The following is a 23,915-nucleotide window of genomic DNA, read 5'->3' as shown; positions in this document are numbered from 1 at the left end:
AAGGGAGGCGCATTGGTCATAATGGACTATTCTTACTACAAGCAAGAGATACTTTCTCAGCTGACGGATACGGCTACATACAAACAACTGACCTACAATCCTACCATGTTGTTCAAGAAACAGATAGATGAAGTTTTGGATCGAGCATTCAGGATTGGATGGTTGACGAAACAAGAAAGGAACTTTATGGAAGTAAAGTTCCCAAGGGTTCCGGCTTTTTACACACTGCCGAAGATCCATAAGCACCCGAATTGCCCACCGGGCAGACCTATTGTGTCCTCCATAGGATCCCTCTTACAACCGATAGCAGTATTTCTGGATAGTATACTCCAACCATGTGTCCGCAATATGCCTTCGTTTCTGTTGGACTCGATTAGTCTGATCAAAGAGATCAAATCATTTCCAACAATCAAACAACCCATCTTATTAGCAACATTGGATGTGGTTAGTCTGTATACCTCCATACCACACGAACAGGGGATGATGGCAGTTCGCAAACAATTGAATCGATACCCATACGTGGGACCTCCAGTAGAGTTAATCCTGGAACTATTGGATCTCTGCCTCAGCAGAAACTACTTCAAGTTTGAGAAATCGTTCTTTTTGCAACTACAAGGGACGGCGATGGGGTCTAATATGGCCCCATCGTACGCCAATTTATTTATGGCAGAATTTGAAGAACGTGACACGGATCTATTTCTACACCAACACATTAAATATTTCAAACGCTATATAGATGATTTGATCATTCTATGGTCAGGTACGGAGGAGGAATTAGATGATTGGCATAGGATATTAAACACCATTAATCCAAAGCTACAATTCAAGATGACCAAGAGTTCCACATCAGTAGATTTCCTCGACCTGCGAATATCTATGGAAGATGGTGTGTTGGGCACAACTTTGTACAAAAAGGAGACAGATAGGAACTCATTATTGGAGGCTACTAGCTGCCATCCTCCATCACTCAAGAAGGCTTTACCTATCTCTCAATTCAAGCGGGTTATGCGGAATAACAACAAACAGAGTAATGCCCAACAACAGTTGATAGAAATGAAAGCACGATTCTTACAGAGGGGTTACCAAGAGAAACAGATTAACCAACACTTCCAGAAGTTTACCTCCATGGATCAGGATACAGCTTTAAGAACTGTGACAAAAAGGGATAAAGAGAGAAGGATGATATTGACGACTACTTATACCTCAGACAAGCAGAACCTACAAAAATTGGTAAAAAAGAACTGGAATATCGTGGAAAGTGATAAAAATCTGCCATTTAGGGGTTCCAGATATCCACAAGTAGGCTTTGGAAGATCACGCTCTCTACGGGACATTCTGGTGAAGGTTGACCCTGTATTGTGCTACGAAAAATCGAACTGGCTACAGACTAAGAAACCTGGTTGCTATAAGTGTACGGGATGCACCACATGTAGTGGTTTATCTAACGCAAAATTCTTTGTTCATCCAACCACCAATCGCAGATACACTATCCGGCATAGAGTAACCTGCACGACGACGCATATAGTGTATTTATTACACTGTCCGTGTGGGTTATTCTATGTCGGAAAGACTATCGACGACTTGCGCACCCGTATGGCCAATCATCGTGCAGCCATTCGATTGGCTATAAAAAACAAGGGGTCAGACCAACCCGTGGCACGACATTTTGCGCTGACTGGCCATACGGTTGCAGACCTGAGGTATGTGATCATCGATCACATTCCACCCCCAACTAGAGGGGGTGATAGGGATAGACTCCTGTTGCAGTGCGAGTCCAGGTGGATCTTCAATCTGGGCACTTTGGTGCCCGGAGGGTTGAATACCAACCTGGACTGGCACTGTTATCTGTGATACCAAAGGTTAGGGAGTATTATCCAGATGTTAGCAGTGAAGTGTATTCTGATAGCTAGTATAGCCATACTAGGTGATATGTTTGATTCAAAATTATGTCTATACCTATTCCCAGTTTAGAAATAGTCAGGTAAATTTGACACAGTAAACTACACGCATCGTAGAGATGTTAAGTGTTGTAACTATCTAGCTCTTATAATAGATAGTGTTAGATTGTTAAGTGCATTGAGATTGTAACAATTGAACTGCTCTATATTGTAACCGTTTGTATTCACAATTTTGTTTTTAGTGTACACCGCGGCCGGTTGCCATGCCGACGCTCTGACATGCGCAGTCTTGCGCACAGGACGCCGGGTGACTTCCGGTATCGCGGTGATAGTCGGTGGAGGGTTTAAAAGGCATTCAGGTATGTACACTGTTGTAAAGTCTGAGGACGAGGTTAAAATCCTCGAAACGTCACTTTGTTAAAATAAAGCGGTAATTGCTTTAAGGTACAAGTCCTGGTGAGTGCTCTTTTCTTGGATATTTATATATATATATATATATATATATATATACATATATGTATACATATATATATATACATGTATATATATATATTCATATATATATATATATATATATACATATATGTATATATATATATATATATATACATATATGTATATATATGCTCTCTCTCCCCCTTTCTTTTGCTCTCTCCCCCCTCTCTTTTGCTCTCTCTCCCTCCTCTCTTTTGCTCTCTTCCCCTCTCTTTTGCTCTCTCCCCCCTCTCTTATGCTTTCTCCCCCCTCTCTTTTGCTCTATCTCCCCCCTCTCTTATGCTCTCTCCCCCTCTCTTTTTCTCTCTCTCTCTCCTTCTCTCTTATGCTCTCCCCCTCTCTTTTGCTCTCTCCCCCTCTCTTTTGCTCTCTCTCTCTCCTTCTCTCTTATGCTCTCCCCCTCTCTTTTGCTCTCTCTCCCCCTCTCTTTTGCTCTCTCTCCCCCTCTCTTTTGCTCTCTCTCCCCCCTCTCTTATGCTCTCTCCCCCTCTCTTTTGCTCTCTCTCCCCCTCTCTTTTGCTCTCTCTCCCCCTCTCTTTTGCTCTATCTCCCCCCTCTCTTATGCTCTCTCCCCTTCTCTTTTGCTCTCTTTCTCCTTCTCTCTTATGCTCTCTCACCCCCCTCTCTTTTGCTCTCTCTCTCCCCTCTCTTTTGCTCTCTCTCCCCCTCTCTTTTGCTCTCTCTCCCCCTCTCTTTTGCTCTCTCTCCCCCTCTCTTTTGCTCTCTCTCCCCCTCTCTTTTGCTCTCTCTCCCCCTCTTTTGCGCTCTCTCTCTCCCCCTTCTCTTTTGCTCTCTCTCCCCCCTCTCTTTTGCTCTCTCTTCCCCCTCTCTTTTGCTCTCTCTTCCCCCTCTCTTCTGCTCTTTCTCCCCCTCTTTTTTGCTCTCTCTCCCCATCCCCCCTCTCTTTTGTTCTCTCTCCCCCCCTCTATTTTGCGCTCTCTCTCTCCCCCTTCTCTTTTGCTCTCTCTCCCCCCTCTCTTTTGCTCTCTCTTCCCCCTCTCTTCTGCTCTCTCTCCCCCTCTTTTTTGCTCTCTCTCCCCCTCTCCCCCTTCTCTTTTGCTCTCTCTCCCCCTATCTTTTGCGCTTTCTCCCCCCTCTCTCTTTTGCGCTTTCTCCCCCTCTCTTTTGCGCTCTCTGTCCCATCTCTTTTGCTCTCTCTCCCCCCTCTCTTATGCTCTCTCTCCCCCCTCTCTTTTGCTCTCTCTCCCCCCTCTCCTTTGCTCTCTCTCCCCCCTCTCTTTTGTTCTCTCTCCCCTCTCTCATTTGCTCTCTCTTCCCCCTCTCATTTGCTCTCTCCCCTCTTTTGCTCTCTCTCCCCCCTTCTCATTTGCTCTTTCTCTCCCCCCTCTCTTTTGCTCTCTCTGTAACGATCAGGCATCTGGCCTCATATGGAGGCGGAGCACCGATCGCGCTCCGGCTCCATATGCGGCAGATGCCTGAAGCTCCTGAAGCTGTCTCGTCGCCGCATCCTTTGAGGAAGCTTGTGCAACTGCCGACAGCGATGGACGTTATAAACCAAATTATAGTATTGATATGTAACTGTTTAATAAACTGTGTTCTTTTGTAATTGATCTATTAGCATTTTGATGTTTATGGGAGAGGGACCTGCATCCCTTAGACCAATGGTTCTCACACCCAGCGCCGATGGCTTCATCCCCTTTGCATTTTTTCTTTTGATGGCTAGTGCTTGACATTTTCTATCTCCTTTTTCCCCCAGTATATATATATTTATGTGTGTACATAGACATTCCACTGGAGCAGGAGATTCTAGATAATTATATGCAAATAATCTTAACAATGCATCACCTTTTTTTTTCCATTTTGCATTTTAAACAAAGAATCTGTACAGTGTAGGTAGTTTTAAAAGCATAACAGGAATAAAAGGGTACACCAAGAAAATCACAGATAGACCTAATAAACATATGACAGATTTGTACTTGTTACATAGAGACACAAGTTATGGTGAGGAAAACCATAAGGGAAATAATAACCTCCACTGTGAGTATAGTAATTCACAATAGATTATTGTATTGCACATCCGCACATTCATCAACAGAGAACATCTGCAAATATTGTTTCCACTTGAGCAGGGGATTCTGGGTAAGGATATGGCTACATAAACACACCCATATAACAACCTGTCTGTGAAACATTTATCATTCAACATTTAGATCTGAGAAACTGTTGAAAACAGATTTATTTCATGTGTTGTATATTTATTTTAAGTAACCATTATTTGTATTTGACTCCTTTATTGACTTCACAGTTATATGGTAAATGTCATCTGAGGTTGCCATAAACGGCACTTTTTAAACCCTATGTTTGCTATTAAACGTTTAGTTCTTTATACCTTTTGCTTTGATTTTATTACATAATGTTCTTAATAATTTTTGCCCCTCATTTATGAAGCTAGCTCCAGTGCTGTTGTGGTGCAGGTACAATCAAATTTCAAAAAGCACCAGTCTTTTAATGGCTGCTTCTTAACCTGCCTGTAATCTCAAAGGTTTCCAATGTCAGACATCTCTGACTTATTTGTGTGGGATGACTAATAAGCCCTGCTCTCCCATGTATTTGGACCATGTTGAACATCTGATTTAGGGTCTCCTGCTCATTGAACCATCAGGTGTAGAAAACCTGTCCATACTATGGCTAAGATTTCTGTTTTTAGCCAGACCTAATCAACAGCTTATTGACCAAGTGGCCTGGCTTCCTGGATTGATTCACTTACAAACACTAGGAAACATAGGAGTTGTTCCCTGGCTGTATTCTGACATTAATTCCATCATATGCAGATAATCCCTGGGCTGTAGTATTTTGGACTTTTTAAGCAAGACATTGTCAGTTGTGTAGCCACTAGCTGGTTATATTCTTGCTAAGCTGCCAGTGAATATGCAGTTTGGTGTTGCACGGTTGTAGCCTTCTGTTGTGTCATTGTAGCCTGTAACAAGTCCTTTAAAATGTCCATTTCTACATGCACTTTCATTTGTAATGACTTTAGTATTCTTGAGGCTTTCACTGAAGTAAAGGCACACACAGTATATGTAGCCACCAATCATAATCTAGCTCCCAATAGGGCATGCTGCTCCTGTGCCTACCTAGGTATGCTTTCCAACAAAGAATATCAAGAAAACTAAGCACATTTGATAATAGAAGTAAATAGGAACTGGTATGCTCTGTCTTTGACTTTACTGTCCCTAAATGTAGCCACCAATCAGCAAGCACTAGCCAGGGTGCTGAACCAAAAATGGGCTGGCTACCAAGCTTACGTTTCAGCGTTTTCAAATAAAGATAGCAAGAGAACGAAGAACAATTGATAAAAGGAGTAAATTAGAAAGTTGCTTAAAATTACATGCTCTAAGTGAGCCTGCACGGCAAGGCTTCGTAAGCCACTTTAGCAGCTTGATAAATGTAGCCCTTATAAGCAAAACGGCTTTGAATAAAGATTTCAGCAAAGGTAAGAATTAGAAAACACAAAATAACCACATAACATAAAAACTATGCATTGTGCAACAATACATTCTGAGCTTGTAAAATCACCAGAAAGTTTTGCCAACATTATAAACTTCTTAGTCTTTAATGTCAAGTGGCAACATTAGAATTAAATGTATATTTCTGCACAACCCAGTTTGGCATCTGAATATCAGAATGTTATTTCTTCAAAATAATATTAAATGCCTTCATAATCATACGTGTTTTTACATTTATTTGTATAATAATTCACAATAACAGATCCCTTGTTTGGAGCCAAATATTTTGCACTCAAAGTGTTCTCGATGTTAGGATGTAGAAGATGGGTACAGATGCACATGTATACTGGCCCACTGGGCACAATTACTAAACTCTGCATTCCTTTTGTTTCATATTCACAGCTGGGAATACAAATAAATACATTCCCAGTAGAGACCATTAATAATTGCAGCTAAACACTATCTTAGTACCTTCATTAAAAGTCTTCTCATTATTATGACGCATCAAATAGTTTGGTGTTTTTAAATACATCATTCTGTTATCATTGCGATGCCGAGCCTTAATACATAGTAATAAAAAAAATCTGTTAATTTAACAAAAACATTTTTGTGAATCACCTGATTTTCTGCACACATTTTGAAAAACTCAATTTATGATCCAAAAATGACTTGGTCTGCAGAACAGGTGAGCTGAGTGCCATAAAGCATTTTGACTCCCAGCAGTAATTATAGGAAAAGACTGTCATAAAATTGTGTAGGTAAAGTGATGATTATTGGTAAAATGACACTTCAAACTCATTGTGATTTACTTATTTGTACCTATCACACTGGGCAGAACAGTACAGACAAGTGTCTAATTCTATTCTTGTCAGACCTGATTCACTTTAAAAAAAGGAAAATATGGCTCAAAACATTAGAGATAATAAAGAAATTTAAGCCATTAGTAGGAAATCAAACTATAAAATGACCCTTTTCACAGACAGCATATTACTAACGTTGACCTCTCCATTAACATCTATACTAGCCTTGACAGAAGAAATAAATAGGTACAGATCTAATTTTCTTATAATGATAAATAGTAAATCCAACCAGTTAAACATCTCCACCACCCCTAATATTGTCTGGTGGTAGAACTTTCTCCTTACCATTCCTTTTCAGATGAAGTTAGAGATAGAAAGTTTAAAAGTGAAATGTGCATGGGTGCATTTTAGTTTAAAATATAAGCATTTTGCTTTTTACTTTAATTTCCCACAATGCTTCTAGTAAAAGTTATTACTTTTTTCCCCAGTGGCATATGTACATATGCTATGAAGGCCCATGCACTAGTAATAAAAAAACATTCCTGCTTAGAGAGCTGGCGGTGGTGTGTATTGCTTCTGGAGACTTAAAGGGACATTATACACCACATTTCATATAACTTCATGTAATATACTCTACTATAAAGAAGAATATGCACAGATACTGATATAAAAATCCAGTATAAAACCTTTTAAAAACGTACTTAGAAGCACCCAATTTAGCACTGTTGATGAGGTTAGGATGGGCTGAGAAAGCAAAAACAGTAGACACTAGCCCCCATTCCCCCTCCCCTGCATATGAAAAGACCATTTACACAAACAGGAGCAAGCTGAAGTTTGTATACATTAGTATACATTTAACACTTGTTATTTAAACAATGTTATTTAAAAATAAGAAAAACTATACATTTTTACATAAACACTTCCAAATGGGCTATATAAATGGATAATCTACAAAACATTTATACGAAGAAAAATATAGTGTACAGTGTCACACAAACAACTACTGACTCACTTAGAAGGTGTGGTGTTTGAATACAAGTGCCAAGACCCTCACATGATATGTGCATATGCTGTAGAAACACAGTAATAACTTTTATTAGAAGCATTTTTGGTAATGGAAGTATATTGCAAAAATGCTTCTATTTCAAATTCAAATCCACCTAGGTATATTTTATTTTTAGCCTTTCTATCACTTTAAAGGGACATAATACTCATATGCTTAATCACTTGAAACTGATGCAGTATAACTGTAAAAAGCTGACAGGAAAATATCACCTGAGCATCTCTATGTAAAAAGGAAGATATTTTACCTCACAATTTCCTCAGCTCAGCAGAGTAAGTTCTGTGTAAAAAGTTATACTTCACCTGCTCCCAGCTGCAGGTAAAAAAATTTTTAAAAAATGAAGAAATGAACAGCAGCCAATCAGCATCAGCAGTGCTGAGGTCATGAACTCTTACTGTGATCTCATGAGATTTGACTTAACTCTCATGAGATTTCATAGTAAGCTTCCTTTACCTGATTGGTGAAATAATATGAGAGTGCACGATGCTAGTCCCTTCAGATGTCCCAGGACAAACACACTAAAATGCTGCTTAGAAATCCTTTACAATGGGAGGTGGCTACTGAGGAACTTTTGAGGTAAATATCTTTCTTTACATAGAGATGTTCAGGTGATATTTTCTAATCAGCTTTTTACAGCTATGCTGCATCACTTTCAAGTGTTTAAACATTTGGGTATTATGGCCCTTTAAGTATTTGGGCATATATTTGACAAAAATATAAACAGCATGTTCCATTATAATTATACAGTTTTATACAATCAAATTTGTAATGATCTTTCTCACTTGCAACCTCATCTGTCTCTGTCTTGGTTTGGCCGTGTATATGTGGTGAAAATTATTACACTACTGAGGATTCAATATTTTTTTCTGACACTTCCCATAAATGTCCCCACTTCCTTTATAACTAATCTATAACGATTTCTTAAAGGGACACTAAACCCAAATTTTTTCTTTCATGATTCAGATAGAGCATGCAATTTTAAGCAACTTTTTAATTTACTTCTATTATTTCTTCATTCTCTTGGTATCTTTATTTGAAAAGCAAAAATGTAAGTTAAGATGCGGGCCCATTTTTGGTGAACAACCTGGATTGTTCTTGCTGATTGGTGGATTAATTTAACCGACCAATAAACAAGTGCTGTCCAGTGTCTGAACTAAAAATAGCTTAGATGCCTTATTTTTCAAATAAAGATAGCAAGAGAACGAAGAAAAAATGATTCTTGGAGTAAATTAGAAAGTTGCTTAAAATTGCATGCACTATCTGAATCACGAAAGAAAAAATATGGGTTTAGTTTCCCTTTAATCATTTTGTATTGGGGTCCCCATATAACAAGGACAGGGGAGGGTTGGGAATTCACAGTTTGTGGGCCTATTATCTATCGAGTCATTGGGCACGTATCATTCAATGGCATCAAATATCAATTCACAAGCAATGGGTTGTTTTGAAGAGAATGATACGGGGAACGTCAATCTAGCAGATCAAATCTGGTTGTTACCTAACAATAGGAATTCCAGGACTTTTTTTTTAATCCATTTACTAAAAATATCTTGACAGCATGGAATACGTTTCTTTCTTATGCCCCTGGTTTGTTTACCATCCCTTCTCCCATGACCACATTATTGGCAAACCCTCTTTCTCCATTTTTTCACTCTTGTAACAGATCATAGTCAATGAAGTCTCAAATCTTTCGGTTATATTAGTGTTAAGTAATTGCTTTCTTAAATAATTTAATGAATTAAAACAAGGATATTGGATTCCCATTTTTGAACTGGCTCTCCTATTTTCAATTGAGGCATTTTATTAAAGCACAGCCTAACTCTAAGAACTTCATTAGAAACTTAAAGGGACAGTAAAGTCATAATTAGACATTCATGATTTAGACAGAGCATACAATTCTAAACAACTTTCCAATTTACTTCTATTATTTAATTTGCTTCCTTCTCTTCGTATCCTTTGCTGAAAGGTTTATCTAGGTTAGCTCAGGAGCAGCAAAGAACCTAGGTTCTCGTTGCTGGTTGGTGGCTGCATATATATACCGATTGTCATTGGCTCACCCATGTGTTCAGTTAGAAGCCAATAGTGCATTGCTGCTCTCCTTCAACAAATGATACCAAGAGAATGAAACATTTGATCATAGAAGTAAACTGGAAAGTTGTTTAAAATTGTATGTTCTACCTAAATCATGAAAGAAAAATATTGGGTTTCATGTCCCTTTAACAACATTTGAATGCATCTGTTTGAACAAGACTATCTCATCTTCTTTTTCTAACACATTGGATTACCTGCATCTTTATGATCCCTTATATTGTAGTTTTTATTATTATCTGTGTTATTTATATAACTGATTTTGTTTTTGCCAGGTATATATACAATTTGAGGGCAGGTTTATCATGTCAGGTTATCTTACTACCTCTCTTTCTTTGTTCCTGTTGCTTATAATAATAATTGTGAGAATTTAGACTGTGGACATGCTGTAAGGGGGCTTGCTCATGTCAGATAATAATTAGGACCCTCTCTCTAGGACAGTATTCCTCATGGTCTTCCAGTGCAGTTATATTGCTTCATGCTGATAACGTTTGTTGGACAATTTTAGAATAGAAATTGTTTATAACAGTGATTAAATTGCAGTAAATCCTCATTTAGATGGACCCTACAAAAAAAACATAAAAATAAACTCTTCCAATGGATTCACTTAAAAGTAACTTTGGCACATTCATTGCTAAATGTATTGTTCCTCACCATCAAATATTTAATCTGTAGACCGTACAGTTGCTTCTGTTGCCTTTTTCCATGTGTTCAGATATTTTTTTTTCGAAGTGTTGTTCTTTATTCCCCTGATAATCGATGTCCTTTTGTAAGCCTGTTTCTAACGCATTTCCATTTTTTATTGGCAGCTGTTTCTAAATGTTTTACCCCATGACAGAAGCCAATGGATAAGTAAAACGGCAGAGTTAAGAACAGGGTATAAAAAGATTAAAGAAATAGTAAGTGATATTTTTCATTATTGAACTTGATACAATACTTTTCTAAAAGAAATATGATTATGAAAGTTTTTGTTTCTTTCTTTCTAGCATATTACTAATCCTCGAAAAGCTGCTGGGCAGCAGGACTTAGTAATAAACAATCCATTGTCACAGGATGAGGGGGTGAGTGAAAATCTTTATTATAAGCTTTTATTTGTATTACCTTTATAGTTATATTTTTAACACTATGAGTTAAAGGGACATTAAAAACTTTTAGATAGTAATAAAAATGTTTAATTATGTTTACAAAAAAATCTTCACAATATACTTTATGTATTTTGACTTTTTTTGTGTATATTTTAACTCTGAATATTGTATTTTTCCAGTTCTTATGAGTATTGGAAGTGCAGATTCCAGACTTAAAGGGACAGTCTACCAAAGAATTGTTATTGTTTTAAAAGATAGATAATCCCTTTATTACCCATTCCCCAGTTTTGCATAACCAACAGAGTTATAGTAATATACTTGTTACCTCTGTGATTACCTTGTATCTAGGAACCTTCTTCCAGCCCCCTGATCACATGACTGTGACTGTTTATTATCTATTGTCTTGCATTTAGCATTGTATTGTGCTAAATCTTAAATAACTCCCTGTGCCTGAACACAGTGTTATCTATATGGCCCACGTGTACTTTCTGTCTCTTTGTGTTGAAAAGAGATTTAAAAAGCCTGTGATAAGAGGCAGCCCTCAAAGGCTTAGAAATTAGCATATGAGCCTACCTATGTTTAGTTTAAACTAAGAATACCAAGAGGAAAAAGCAAATTTGATGATAAAAGTAAATTGGAAAGTTGATTAAAATTAAAAGTCCTATCTGAATAATGAAAGTTTAATTTATACTAGACTGTCCCTTTAACAAACACTAATATATTTCATACAGACATTCTTTGTTCTGTCTTGTAACTCTTTATATCTACTCCTAATTACCCCCAGGAGAAAAGATAAGATAGGAGACACCTATTACTTCATTGAGACTAGCATTTTACACTTACTTGATCAATATTTAAACAACTAATACAAATTAAAAAATGTCATATTGTCAAGATCACCTTCCTGTTTAATTTACCATTATGTCTAGCATGTATTTAGTGTTTCATGTCCCTTTAGATAGACCCCCAACACATAACATTAAAATGACATTAAACACTAGATAAATGCTAGATAGAATGATATATTCAAATAAAAGATTAGCCTTAGAATAACATGGAGATGTATTTTTTTAAGAGAGAAAGGACAACACAATGGATAGTTTAATTTGCTGTTTAAATAATGACAAAATAAGGGTAAAGTTTTTGAGGCCTATCTCTCAAAGTGTCAACAGCAAATATGCCGGAATTACGCATCGTAATTGTTGCGAGATTGATCCGACCTAGTTATCAAAGCCTCAAGACCGGCAAAAGTTTGTGACGTAACATATGATCTGCCGGTCTCAATCCGACGCAGATCGATGCTTACGTCATTACAGATGTTCCGAATACACCTTCGGCTCTATTTGACACTTTTCCCATTTATCAAACTTTTAACAGGTACGCTCGTGGCTATTAAGACGCAGCGTACCTGGTTTTCAATCCGCCACCCTTGAGGCCGCGGATGCCATAGAAATCAATGGGGGAGTATGAAAGCACCTAAAGCTTATGTTCGATGCTGCAAGAGACTGAAGCATACCCCATTGATTTCTATGGTAGAAAAATAGTTACGTTTACACCTAACACCCTTACATAAACCCCAAGTCTAAACACCCCTAATCTGCTGCCCCCGACATCGCCACCACCTACATAATGTTATTAACCCCTATTCTGCCGCTCCCCGACACGGCTGCAACCTAAATAAACTTATTAACCCCTAAACCTCTGGCCTCCTACATCACCACCACTAACTAAACCTATTAACCCCTAAACTGTCAGCCCCCCACATCGCAAAAACTAAATTAAGCTATTAACCCCAAAACCTAACAACCCCTTAACTTTAAATTAAAATTACAACATCCCTATCTTAATATAAATTAAAACTTAGCTGTAGAATTAAAATAAACTAATTTTAAACTATTAATTAACCTACCCTAGCTATTATACTACAATTACATTAAACTACCAATTAAATAAAATAAATTACATATTAAAAAACCTAACCCTACTGAAATCATTTAAATCTACAATTAAACATTATTACAAAGTCCTAAAGTACAAAAAAAACAAACACTAAGTTACCAAAAAACAAACACTAAATTATGAAAAATAAAAAAACAATACCTAATCTAATAACCCTATCAAAATAGAAAAGCCCCCCAAAATTAAAAAAACCCTAGCCTACAATAAACTACCAATGGCCCTTAAAAGGGCCTTTTGTGGGGCATTGCCCCAAAGATATCAGCTCTTTTACCTGTAACAAAAAATACAAACAACCCCCCAACAGTAACCCCCCCAAGTAAAATAACTATCTAAAATAACCTAAGCTACCCATTGCCCTGGAAAGAGCATTTGTATGGGCATTGCCCTTAAAAGGGCATTTAGCTCTTTTACTGCCCAGACCCTAATCAAAATAAAACCAACCCAAAAAACCCTTAAAAAAATACCTAACACTAATCCCCGGCGATCCACTTAAAGTAATTGAAGTCCCGCTTGAAGGATCCATCCATGTGGCAAGAAGTCTTCATCCAAGCAGCAAGAAGTCTTCATCCATGCGGCAAGAAGTCTTCATCCAGACGGCATCTTCTATTTTTCATCCATGCATCAAAGATGGCGTCCCTTGCATTCCTATTGGCTGAAAGATTTCAATCAGCCAATAGTAATTAGAGCTGCTAAAATCCTATTGGCTGTTCAAATCAGCCAATAGGATTTGAGCAGCTCTCATTCTATTGGCTGTTCCAATCAGCCAATAGGATTTGAGCTCTAATTCTATTGGCTGTTCCAATCAGCCAATAGAATAAGAGCTGCTATTTAAGTTCCAGTGTACGGCTACGACCTTATGAAGAGGATGCTCCGTGCCGGATGTCTTCAGGATGGACCCGCTCCGTGCCGGATGGATGAAGATAGAAGATGCCGTCTGGATGAAGACGTCGCTGGCTCGATGGATCCTTCAAGCGGGACTTCAATAACTGTATGTGGATCGTTTAGGGTTAGTGTTAGTTTTTTTAAGGGTTTGTTTTTTGGGTGGGTTTTATTTTTAGATTAGGGTCTGGGCAGTAAAAGTGCTAAATGCCCTTTTAAGGGCAATGCCCATGCAAATGCCCTTTTCAGGGCAATGGGTAGCTTAGGTTATTTTAGATAGTTATTTTATTTGGGGGGTATGGTTGGGTGGATGGTGGGTTTTACTGTTTGGGGGTTGTTTGTAGTTTTTTTTACAGGTTAAAGAGCTGATATCTTTGGGGCAATGCCCCACAAAAGGCCCCTTTAAGGGCCATTGGTAGTTTATTGTGGGCTAGGGTTTTTTATTTTTGGGGGGGCTTTTTTATTTTGATAGGGCTATTAGATTAGGTGTAAATAAAATATTTTTGATAATTTGGTTTATTTTTTGTAATTTAGTGTTTGGTTTTTTGGTAACTTAGTGGGGGTTTTTTTTTGTACTTTAGGACTTAGTAATAATGTTTAATTGTAGATTTAAATATTTTTAGTCGGGTTAGGTTTTTTAATATTTAATTTATTTTATTTAATTGGTAATTTTATGTAATTGTAGTATAATAGTTAGGGTAGGTTAATAAATAGTTTAAAATTAGTTTATTTTAATTCTACAGGTAAGTTTTAATGTATATTAATTGTTGTTGTAATTTTAATTTAAAGTTAAGGGGTTGTTAGGTTTAGGGGTTACTAGCTTAATTTATTTTTTTGCGATGTGGGGGGCTGACGGTTTAGGGGTTAATAGGTTTAGTTAGTGGTGATGATGTGGGAGGCCAGAGGTTTAGGGGTTAATAAGTTTATATAGGTTGCGGCGGGGTCGGGGAGCGGCGGGATAGGGGTTAATAACTTTATGTTGCGGTGGGGTCGGGAGTGGCGGGATAGGGGTTAATAACTTTATTTATGTTGCAGCGGGGTCGGGGAATGATGGGATAGGGGTTAAACATTTTAGTATAGTGGCGGCTTTTAGTGAAATGGTATAAATAAAGTTGGGAAAAACACGAATATACGCGAGATTGATGACTGTTAGTTAACAACAGTCTGATGCTCATCGCCCCATACTTGGTGCTCATGTTTTTGACTGCTTTTTTTTATAAATAAGGAGAGCGTATTGAGATCCGCGGCCACGATGTTTGGCCATGTTATGTGAGCGTATTGATGCCGGCGAATGCAACATAGTTGACAGCTTGATGCATATCCCCCTTAGTGTCTATAAAACAATGGGAGCTGTCATGTTGTAACTTAGCTTACCTTCTCTACTGTGACTAATTAGGGACAGTTATAAATAGGTCACTAGAGTGTGCAGCCACTCTTGAGCTCCCCTAGGATTACTCTTTAAGAAATATACCAAGAGAACTAAGAAAAATTGATAATACAAGTATAATGGTAAGTTGTTTAAAACTTCATGATCGATGCAATCAATTTAAGTTTAATTTTTACTTTACTGTCCTTTTAAAGTCAAACAGCTTTTACTGGCCCCTTTTCTCTTGTTAAGTGTGTTCAGTCCACGGGTCATCCATTACTTATGGGATATATTCTCCTTCCCAACAGGAAGTTGCAAGAGGATCACCCAAGCAGAGCTGCTATATAGCTCCTCCCCTCACATGTCATACCCAGTCATTCTCTTGCAACCCTCAACAAAGAAGGAGGTCGCGAGAGGAGCTGGAGTTTTTACTTAACTATTCTTCAATCAAAAGTTTGTTATTTTAAATGGCACCGGAGTGTGCTGTTTTTCTATCTCAGGCAGTATTTGGAAGAAGAAACTGCCTGCGTTTTTTTTCTATGATCTTAGCAGGCGTAACTAAGATCCACTGGCTGTTCTCGACATTCTGAGGAGTGGGGTAACTTCAGAAACTGGGAATAGCATGCGGGGTCCTCCGCAAATGAGGTATGTGCAGTACTTTATTTTCTGGGAATGGAATTGACTAAGAAAATACTGCTGTTACCGTATGATGTAAGTACAGCCTTAAATGCAGTAGTAGCAACTGGTATCAGGCTGATAAATGTATGCGCAGTCGAGTTATATTCTAGGGACTAGAATTTGACTGAGAAAATACTGTTAACACTGAAATAATACTTAAGCCTTCTCTGCAGTGGTAGCGACTGGTAGCAGGCTTAGTGATAGCTTTGCATGACATTGAAAATTTTTATTTTTTAATAAAACGTTTACTGGCATGTTATTCGTTTTTGTGAGGTACTTTGGTGATAAATCGCTTTGGGCATGATTTTTTTCCACATGGCTAACATATTTTTCTGCATGGAAACCGTTATATCAGGGCTCCCACTGTTGTGATTGGAGTGGGAGGGCCCTTGTTTTAGCGCCTTGTTGCGCAGTTAAAATTATTGCACAGTCTTTCTGCTTCTTCCTCCTTGATCCAGGACGTCTCTAGAGAGCTCAGGGGTCTGCAAATTTCATTTGTGAGGGAGGTAATCAGTCACAGCAGATCTGTGACAGTGTGCTGACTGTGATTAAAAGCGTTAAATCTTAATTGATATCTGTTTTATCCGTTTTGGGTATTGAGGGGTTAATCATCCTTTTGCTAATGGGTGCAATCCTCTGCTAATAATACACTTCTTGTTAAGAATTGTTTAATTATATCTGTATTTTTGAAGCGCTGCAGCGTTTTTTATATTGCTTGTAAACTTATTGAAAGTGATTTCCAAGCTTGTTAGTTTCATTGCTAAGTCTGTTTTAAACATGTCTGATTCAGAGGAAACTGTTTGTTCATCATGTTCAAAAGCCAATGTGGAGCCCAATAGAACGATGTGTACCAATTGTATTGATATTGCTTTGAATAAAAGTCAATCTGTACCGATAAAGAAGCTATCACCAGACAACGAGGGGGAAGTTATGCCGCCTAACTCTCCTCACGTGTCAGTACCTGTGTCTCCCGCTCGGGAGATGCGTAGGATTGAGACACCTAGTACATCTAGGCCCTTACAAATCACTTTACATGATATGGCTAATGTTATGAAAGAAGTATTATATAATATGCCCGAATTAAGGGGCAAACGCGATAGCTCTGGGTTAAGGACAGAGCGCGCTGATGACACGAGAGCCATGTCTGATACTACGTCACAATTTGCAGAACATGAGGACGGTGAACTTCATTCTGTCGGTGACGGTTCTGATCCGGGGAGACCGGATTCAGAAATTTCACATTTTAAATTTAAGCTTGAGAACCTCTGTGTGTTACTAGGGGAGGTATTAGCGGCTCTGAATGATTGCGACACGGTGGCAATTCCAGAGAAATTGTGTAGGTTGGATAGATACTATGCGGTACCGGTGTGTACTGACGTTTTTCCTATACCAAAAAGACTTACAGAAATTATAAGTAAGGAGTGGGATAGACCCGGTGTGCCTTTTTCCCCTCCCCCGATATTTAGAAAAATGTTCCCTATAGACGCCACCACACGAGACTTATGGCAGACGGTCCCTAAGGTGGAGGGAGCAGTTTCTACGTTAGCCAATCGTACCACTATCCCGGGGGAGGATAGCTGTGCTTTCTCAGATCCAATGGATAAAAAATTAGAGGGTTATCTTAAGAAAATGTTTGTTCAACAGGGTTTTATATTGCAGCCTCTTGCATGCATTGCGCCTGTCACGGCTGCAGCGGCATTCTGGTTTGAGTCTCTGGAAGAGGCGATTCGCACAGAGCCGTTGGATGAGGCCTTGAGCAAAGTTAGAACCCTTAAGCAAGCTAATACGTTTGTTTCAGATGCCGTAGTACATCTAACCAAACTTACGGCTAAAAATTCCGGATTCGCCATACAGGCGCGCAGAGCGCTCTGGCTTAAATCCTGGTCAGCGGATGTAACTTCCAAGTCTAAACTACTTAACATTCCTTTCAAAGGGCAGACCTTATTCGGGCCCGGCTTGAAGGAAATTATTGCTGACATTACGGGAGGTAAGGGCCACACCCTTCCTCAGGACAGGGCCAAACCAAAGGCCAAACAGTCTAATTTTCGTGCCTTTCGTAACTTCAAGGCAGGAGCAGCATCGACTTCCTCCGCTCCAAAACAGGAAGGAACTACTGCTCGTTACAGACAGGGTTGGAAAGGCAACCAGTCATGGAACAAGGGCAAGCAGGCCAGAAAGCCTACTCCCGCCCCTAAGACAGCATGAAGTCAGGGCCCCCTATCCGGAGACGGATTTAGTGGGGGGCAGACTTTCTCTCTTTGCCCAGGCTTGGGCAAGAGATGTGCAGGATCCCTGGGCGTTAAAGATTATATCTCAGGGATACCTTCTGGATTTCAAAACCTCTCCTCCACAAGGGAGGTTCCATCTTTCGAGGTTATCGACAAACCTAGTAAAGAGAGAGGCATTTCTACAATGTGTACAAGACCTCTTAATCATGGGGGTGATCCACTCAGTTCCGCGATCGGAACAGGGACAAGGATTTTACTCAAATCTATTTGTGGTTCCCAAAAAAGAGGGAACCTTCAGACCAATCTTGGACTTAAAGATCTTAAACAAATTCCTAAGGGTACCATCGTTCAAGATGGAAACCATTCGAACCATTACCCATGATCCAAGAGGGTCAGTATATGACCACGGTGGACTTAAAGAATGCTTACCTTCATATACCGATTCACAAAGATCATTATCGGTACCTGAGGTTTGCCTTTCTAGACAGGCATTACCAGTTTGTGGCTCTTCCCTTCGGGTTAGCCACGGCCCCGAGAATTTTTACGAAGGTTCTGGGCTCACTTCTGGCGGTACTAAGACCACGAGGCATAGCGGTGGCTCCGTACCTAGACGACATTCTGATACAAGCGTCAAGTTTTCAGAATGCAAAGTCTCATACAGAGATAGTTCTAGCATTTCTGAGGTCGCATGGGTGGAAAGTGAACGTGGAAAAGAGTTCTCTGTTACCACTCACAAGGGTTCCTTTTCTAGGGACTCTTATAGATTCTGTAGAGATGAAGATTTACCTGACGGAGTCCAGGTTATCAAAGATTTTCAATGCTTGCCGTGTCCTTCATTCCGTTCCAAGCCCATCAGTAGCTTAGTGCATGGAGGTAATCGGCTTAATGGTCGCGGCAATGGACATAGTGCCATTTGCGCGCCTGCATCTCAGACCGCTGCAACTATGCATGCTCAGTCAATGGAACGGGGATTACTCAGATCTGTCCCCTTTGCTAAATCTGGACCAGGAGACCAGAGATTTGCTTCTCTGGTGGTTGTCACCGGTTCATCTGTCCAAAGGAATGACCTTTCGCAGGCCAGATTGGACGATTGTAACAACGGATGCCAGCCTTCTAGGCTGGAGAGCAGTCTGGAATTCCCTGAAGGGCTCAGGGATCGTGGACTCAGGAGAAGAAACTCCTCCCAATAAACATTCTAGAATTAAGAGCAATATTCAATGCTCTTCTAGCTTGGCCTCAGTTAGCAAAACTGAGGTTCATCAGATTTCAGTCGGACAATATCACGACTGTGGCTTACATTAATCATCAACGGGGAACCAGGAGTTCCCTAGCGATGTTGGAAGTCTCGAAGATAATTCGCTGGGCAGAGTCTCACTCTTGCCACCTGTCAGCGATTCACATCCCAGGCGTAGAGAACTGGGAGGCGGATTTCCTAAGTCACCAGACTTTTCATCCGGGAGAGTGGGAACTTCACCCGGAGGTATTTGCTCAACTGATTCGTCATTGGGGCAAACCGGATCTGGATCTCATGGCATCTCGCCAGAACGCAAAGCTTCCTTGTTACGGATCCAGGTCCAGGGACCCGGGAGCGGTGCTGGTAGATGCATTAGCAGCCCCTTGGGTTTTCAACATAGCTTATGTGTTTCCACCATTTCCGTTGCTACCTCGGCTGATTGCCAGGATCAAACAGGAGAGGGCATCGGTAATTCTGATAGCGCCTGCGTGGCCACGCAGGACCTGGTATGCAGACCTAGTGGACATGTCGTCCTGTCCACCATGGTCTCTTCCTCTGAGGCAGGACCTTCTAATTCAGGGTCCTTTCAACCATCCAAACCTAATTTCTCTGAGGCTGACTGCCTGGAAATTGAACGCTTGATTCTATCAAAGCGTGGGTTTTCGGATTCGGTTATTGATACATTAATACAGGCTCGGAAACCTGTGACAAGAAAAATTTACCATAAGATATGGCGTAAATATTTATATTGGTGCGAATCCAAGAGTTACTCATGGAGTAAGGTTAGGATTCCTAGGATATTAGCTTTTCTACAAGAGGGTTTAGAAAAGGGTTTATCCGCTAGTTCGCTAAAGGGACAGATTTCAGCTCTGTCTATTCTTTTACACAAACGTCTGGCAGAGCATCCAGACGTTCAGGCCTTTTTTCAGGCTTTGGCTAGAATTAAGCCTGTGTTTAAAGCTGTTGCTCCTCCGTGGAGCTTAAACTTGGTTCTTAAAGTTCTTCAGGGTGTTCCGTTTGAACCCCTTCATTCCATTGATATTAAGCTTTTATCTTGGAAAGTTTTATTTTTGATGGCTATTTCCTCGGCTCGAAGAGTCTCTGAGTTATCTGCCTTACATTGTGATTCTCCTTATCTGATCTTTCATTCAGACAAGGTAGTTCTGCGTACTAAACCTGGGTTTTTACCTAAGGTTGTTTCTAACAGGAATATCAATCAAGAGATTGTTGTTCCATCATTATGTCCTAATCCTTCTTCAAAGAAGGAACGTCTTTTGCATAATCTAGACGTGGTCCGTGCTCTGAAGTTCTACTTACAGGCAACTAAAGATTTTAGACAAACTTCTTCTCTGTTTGTCGTTTACTCTGGACAGAGGAGAGGTAAAAAGGCTTCGGCTACCTCTCTCTCTTTTTGGCTTCGTAGCATAATACGTTTAGCCTATGAGACTGCTGGACAGCAGCCTCCTGAAAGAATTACAGCTCATTCCACCAGAGCTGTGGCTTCCACCTGGGCCTTTAAGAATGAGGCCTCTGTTGAACAGATTTGCAAGGCTGCAACTTGGTCTTCACTTCATACTTTTTCCAAATTTTACAAATTTGACACTTTCGCTTCTTCGGAGGCTGGTTTTGGGAGAAAGGTTCTACAGGCAGTGGTTAATTCTGTTTAATGTTCCTGCCTTGTCCCTCCCATCATCCGTGTACTTAGCTTTGGTATTGGTATCCCATAAGTAATGGATGACCCGTGGACTGAACACACTTAACAAGAGAAAACATAATTTATGCTTACCTGATAAATTTATTTCTCTTGTAGTGTGTTCAGTCCACGGCCCGCCCTGTCTTTTTCAGGCAGGTTCTAAATTTTAAAATTATAACTCCAGTCACCACTGCACCTTATAGTTTCTCCTTTCTCGTCTTGTTTCGGTCGAATGACTGGATAAGACTTGTGAGGGGAGGAGCTATATAGCAGCTCTGCTTGGGTGATCCTCTTGCAACTTCCTGTTGGGAAGGAGAATATATCCCATAAGTAATGGATGACCCGTGGACTGAACACACTACAAGAGAAATAAATTTATCAGGTAAGCATAAATTATGTTTTTTTGCATATTTTTTATATTTTTTAATTGCTGCTATTTCAAATACATGATAGAACAAAATTTGTCTCTTTAACTATTGTGAAGAAATTAAAAAGGATAGTGCTATGATAGAAAGTTACTGACATTTTTCTAGTCTTCAAATAATGTGGGTTTTTCTTTTTGTTTATTTTTTTGTTTGTTTGAAACCTGTTTTTATAATATGAGTGATATATTATGTTTGCAACCAATCATTTCTAAAGCTTAAAAAGCTTCTAAAGTCTGTAGATCATCAGTAGGTTTCCTCTATACTCAGGGGTGCAGAATTGTACATATGTCGTTGTACAGCCATATTAATTGTATTAGCAAAAGTGTTTCTGCAACTTATCCCTGTTTCAGAGGCTTATGCATATATTCCCAGTGTATGCTCATCCAAACCCTGTGAGCGCTCAGCGGCGTAGCAGTTGTGTGTATAATGTCAGTGGTGACTCAGTTTGCATTGTTCAAGTCACTGCTGACTCTCTGAGCAGGCGTGGTATTTGAATGCTGGTGCATTGGCATACACAGCATATGTGTGTATGCCATGCAGTTTATCTTCTGCACACTCCCAGCATATTTTACATGAAGAAACTAGTGATTTCAAGTCTTAAAAGTGTAAAATCATATCAGTGTTTAAGATCTTGTAAAATTCACAAAATGTAAAATTATTGTGTTGCATTTTAACTCCCATTGATGTTGACAGAAATAAAATGTTAGCAATGACTGACACGATAATGCTTTATCATCTGTTTTATTTTTAGAGTCTTTGGAATAAGTTTTTTCAGGATAAAGAACTCAGAGCCATGATTGAACAGGACGTAAAACGAACGTATGTATTAATATTGTTTCCTTTTAGAATACCAAAGCCAATACCTTTTTACATTACATTAGCTAGATACCCCTGCACAGATTCCCTACTACTATACATATTACCAAGGAAAGACAAATATATAAATAATCAAGAAGTCCATGATAAAATGTCATTGCAATAGCACTTACTCTGAATTTCAAATAACAAGTAGATCAACCATCAACAAACTGCAATGTCATATATGTAGACACTGTGAACTCCTGCACATGCTTAGTAGGAGTTTGTATCTCAGAAAGTGAGCATATAAAAAGACTATGCATTATTTGGTAAAATAAGTAAAGTGGAAATTTTATAAAAATTGCTTGCTCTATCTAAATCATGACATTTTAATTTTGAGTTTTGTGTTCCTTTAAGTACATAGGCCTTTTCTTTCGTAACATGATAATGGTCCACAGTCCTCCATAACATATGGGATATATTTTTATGCCACTAGGAGGTGGTCAAGAACCCATATTAGAGCTTAAATTCCCTCACATCTCTCTCTTAGTTTTGTTCTTGGCCTCATAGGAGAAGGTTGAGAATAGGGGTGTTCCAGCTACTTGCTTTTGGATTTAGATTTGGGAGCTTAAACCAATGTGAAACCCATAATCTCTGGGAATTATCATTTAGAAAGAAGACAGAAGTGAAAGTTCACGGCAGCTGAATGATACAGGGACATAGGAATACAATGTTTTGTGCACAGTATTTCTCTATGGGACTTCAGCCATAACTATACTTGTCCTTAGTGGGACACAGGTGTTTCCTACAGATATCATCTGCAGTACCTGTACCTGCACTGGATGGGATCTCTACTGGATACTGCTGCAGCTGCCTTGACAAGGGTTTGACATGCCTGGTAAGCCACTGGAGGGATGCTACATGAGGTAAGTGACTTACCACAGCACACACACAGCTCAGAGGCTATTTGTAGTTACTTTGATCCAGGTACAGCTATACACTTTTATAATTTTTTCAGGTCCCTTTTGATACTATCCTTATCAGGGATACAGACATGTAAGACTGAGCCCATTAAAAGCCCTCTGGCAGCTCTGGGGAACCTTTTTGGGCACTTTATTTAAAACAGAGGCCTGGCCCGTTAAGAAAACCACTAAATGTTTTATGCAGTTAGTGGTTCATTAGTACGCAATATGTTAGCATGAAGGGCATTTTATTTAAGGTTTGGGGCATGTATTATGCTTGGGGCACACTTATTTTTATCACACTAAAAGCCTTGCTGAGGCACTTGCATTTTTACTGGGTGGCAGCTCCACCCCCTCAGCTTCTTGAGTTTCCCTCTTCACTCAGGAGCTGTTGCTGAGCAGGACAACAGCTCAGAAGATTTTGGTTTAGTAATTTCTTATTTAGTAATCCTTTCTCCCAGCACTTCTCCTTGCAGGAGCTGCCAGGGGGTTACTTGGGCTAAAAGTCTGGAGCCTGGGAGCAATTAGTGTGCATACCCTATTGCAATGCAGTTTCAATAAAGGTGTCAGAGGGGTATTCTCTATACTGTTGTACATTTTATGCTCTTTGGAATGTTATTCGCACTGATATACTTCATGTATACTGTTATGTGCGCTATTATTATATGCAAGTATCTAGAAGCTGTTTATGTTTATTGCAAGTGCAGCAGCGCACACATAATGATTTTTACATATGCAGAACTTTCTGTCTCTGTAGATATGCAACACATTATATGTTCTATGTTTTTAGTGTACACAAT

At 39.4% G+C, this 23,915-nt stretch overlaps 1 protein-coding gene across 3 annotated transcripts in view; it reads left to right on the top strand.

The window, feature by feature from the left end:
- Window positions 1–23,915, top strand: part of TBC1D5 (TBC1 domain family member 5) — a 1,730,009-nt gene that overhangs the window by 1,047,428 nt on the left and 658,666 nt on the right. For all 3 annotated transcript variants that reach the window (XM_053714215.1, XM_053714214.1, XM_053714216.1), the window contains 3 exons: window positions 10,618–10,707; window positions 10,795–10,869; window positions 22,107–22,174. In XM_053714215.1, coding sequence (XP_053570190.1) covers window positions 10,618–10,707; window positions 10,795–10,869; window positions 22,107–22,174 — 233 coding nt within the window. The remainder of the gene's footprint in view (window positions 1–10,617; window positions 10,708–10,794; window positions 10,870–22,106; window positions 22,175–23,915) is intronic.

Source organism: Bombina bombina, chromosome 5, assembly GCF_027579735.1.
Source record: "Bombina bombina isolate aBomBom1 chromosome 5, aBomBom1.pri, whole genome shotgun sequence".
In the NCBI taxonomy this organism is placed as follows: domain Eukaryota; kingdom Metazoa; phylum Chordata; class Amphibia; order Anura; family Bombinatoridae; genus Bombina; species Bombina bombina.
Note: the sequence above shows the minus strand (reverse complement) of the source record. Positions and strands in the feature narration are given on the sequence as shown.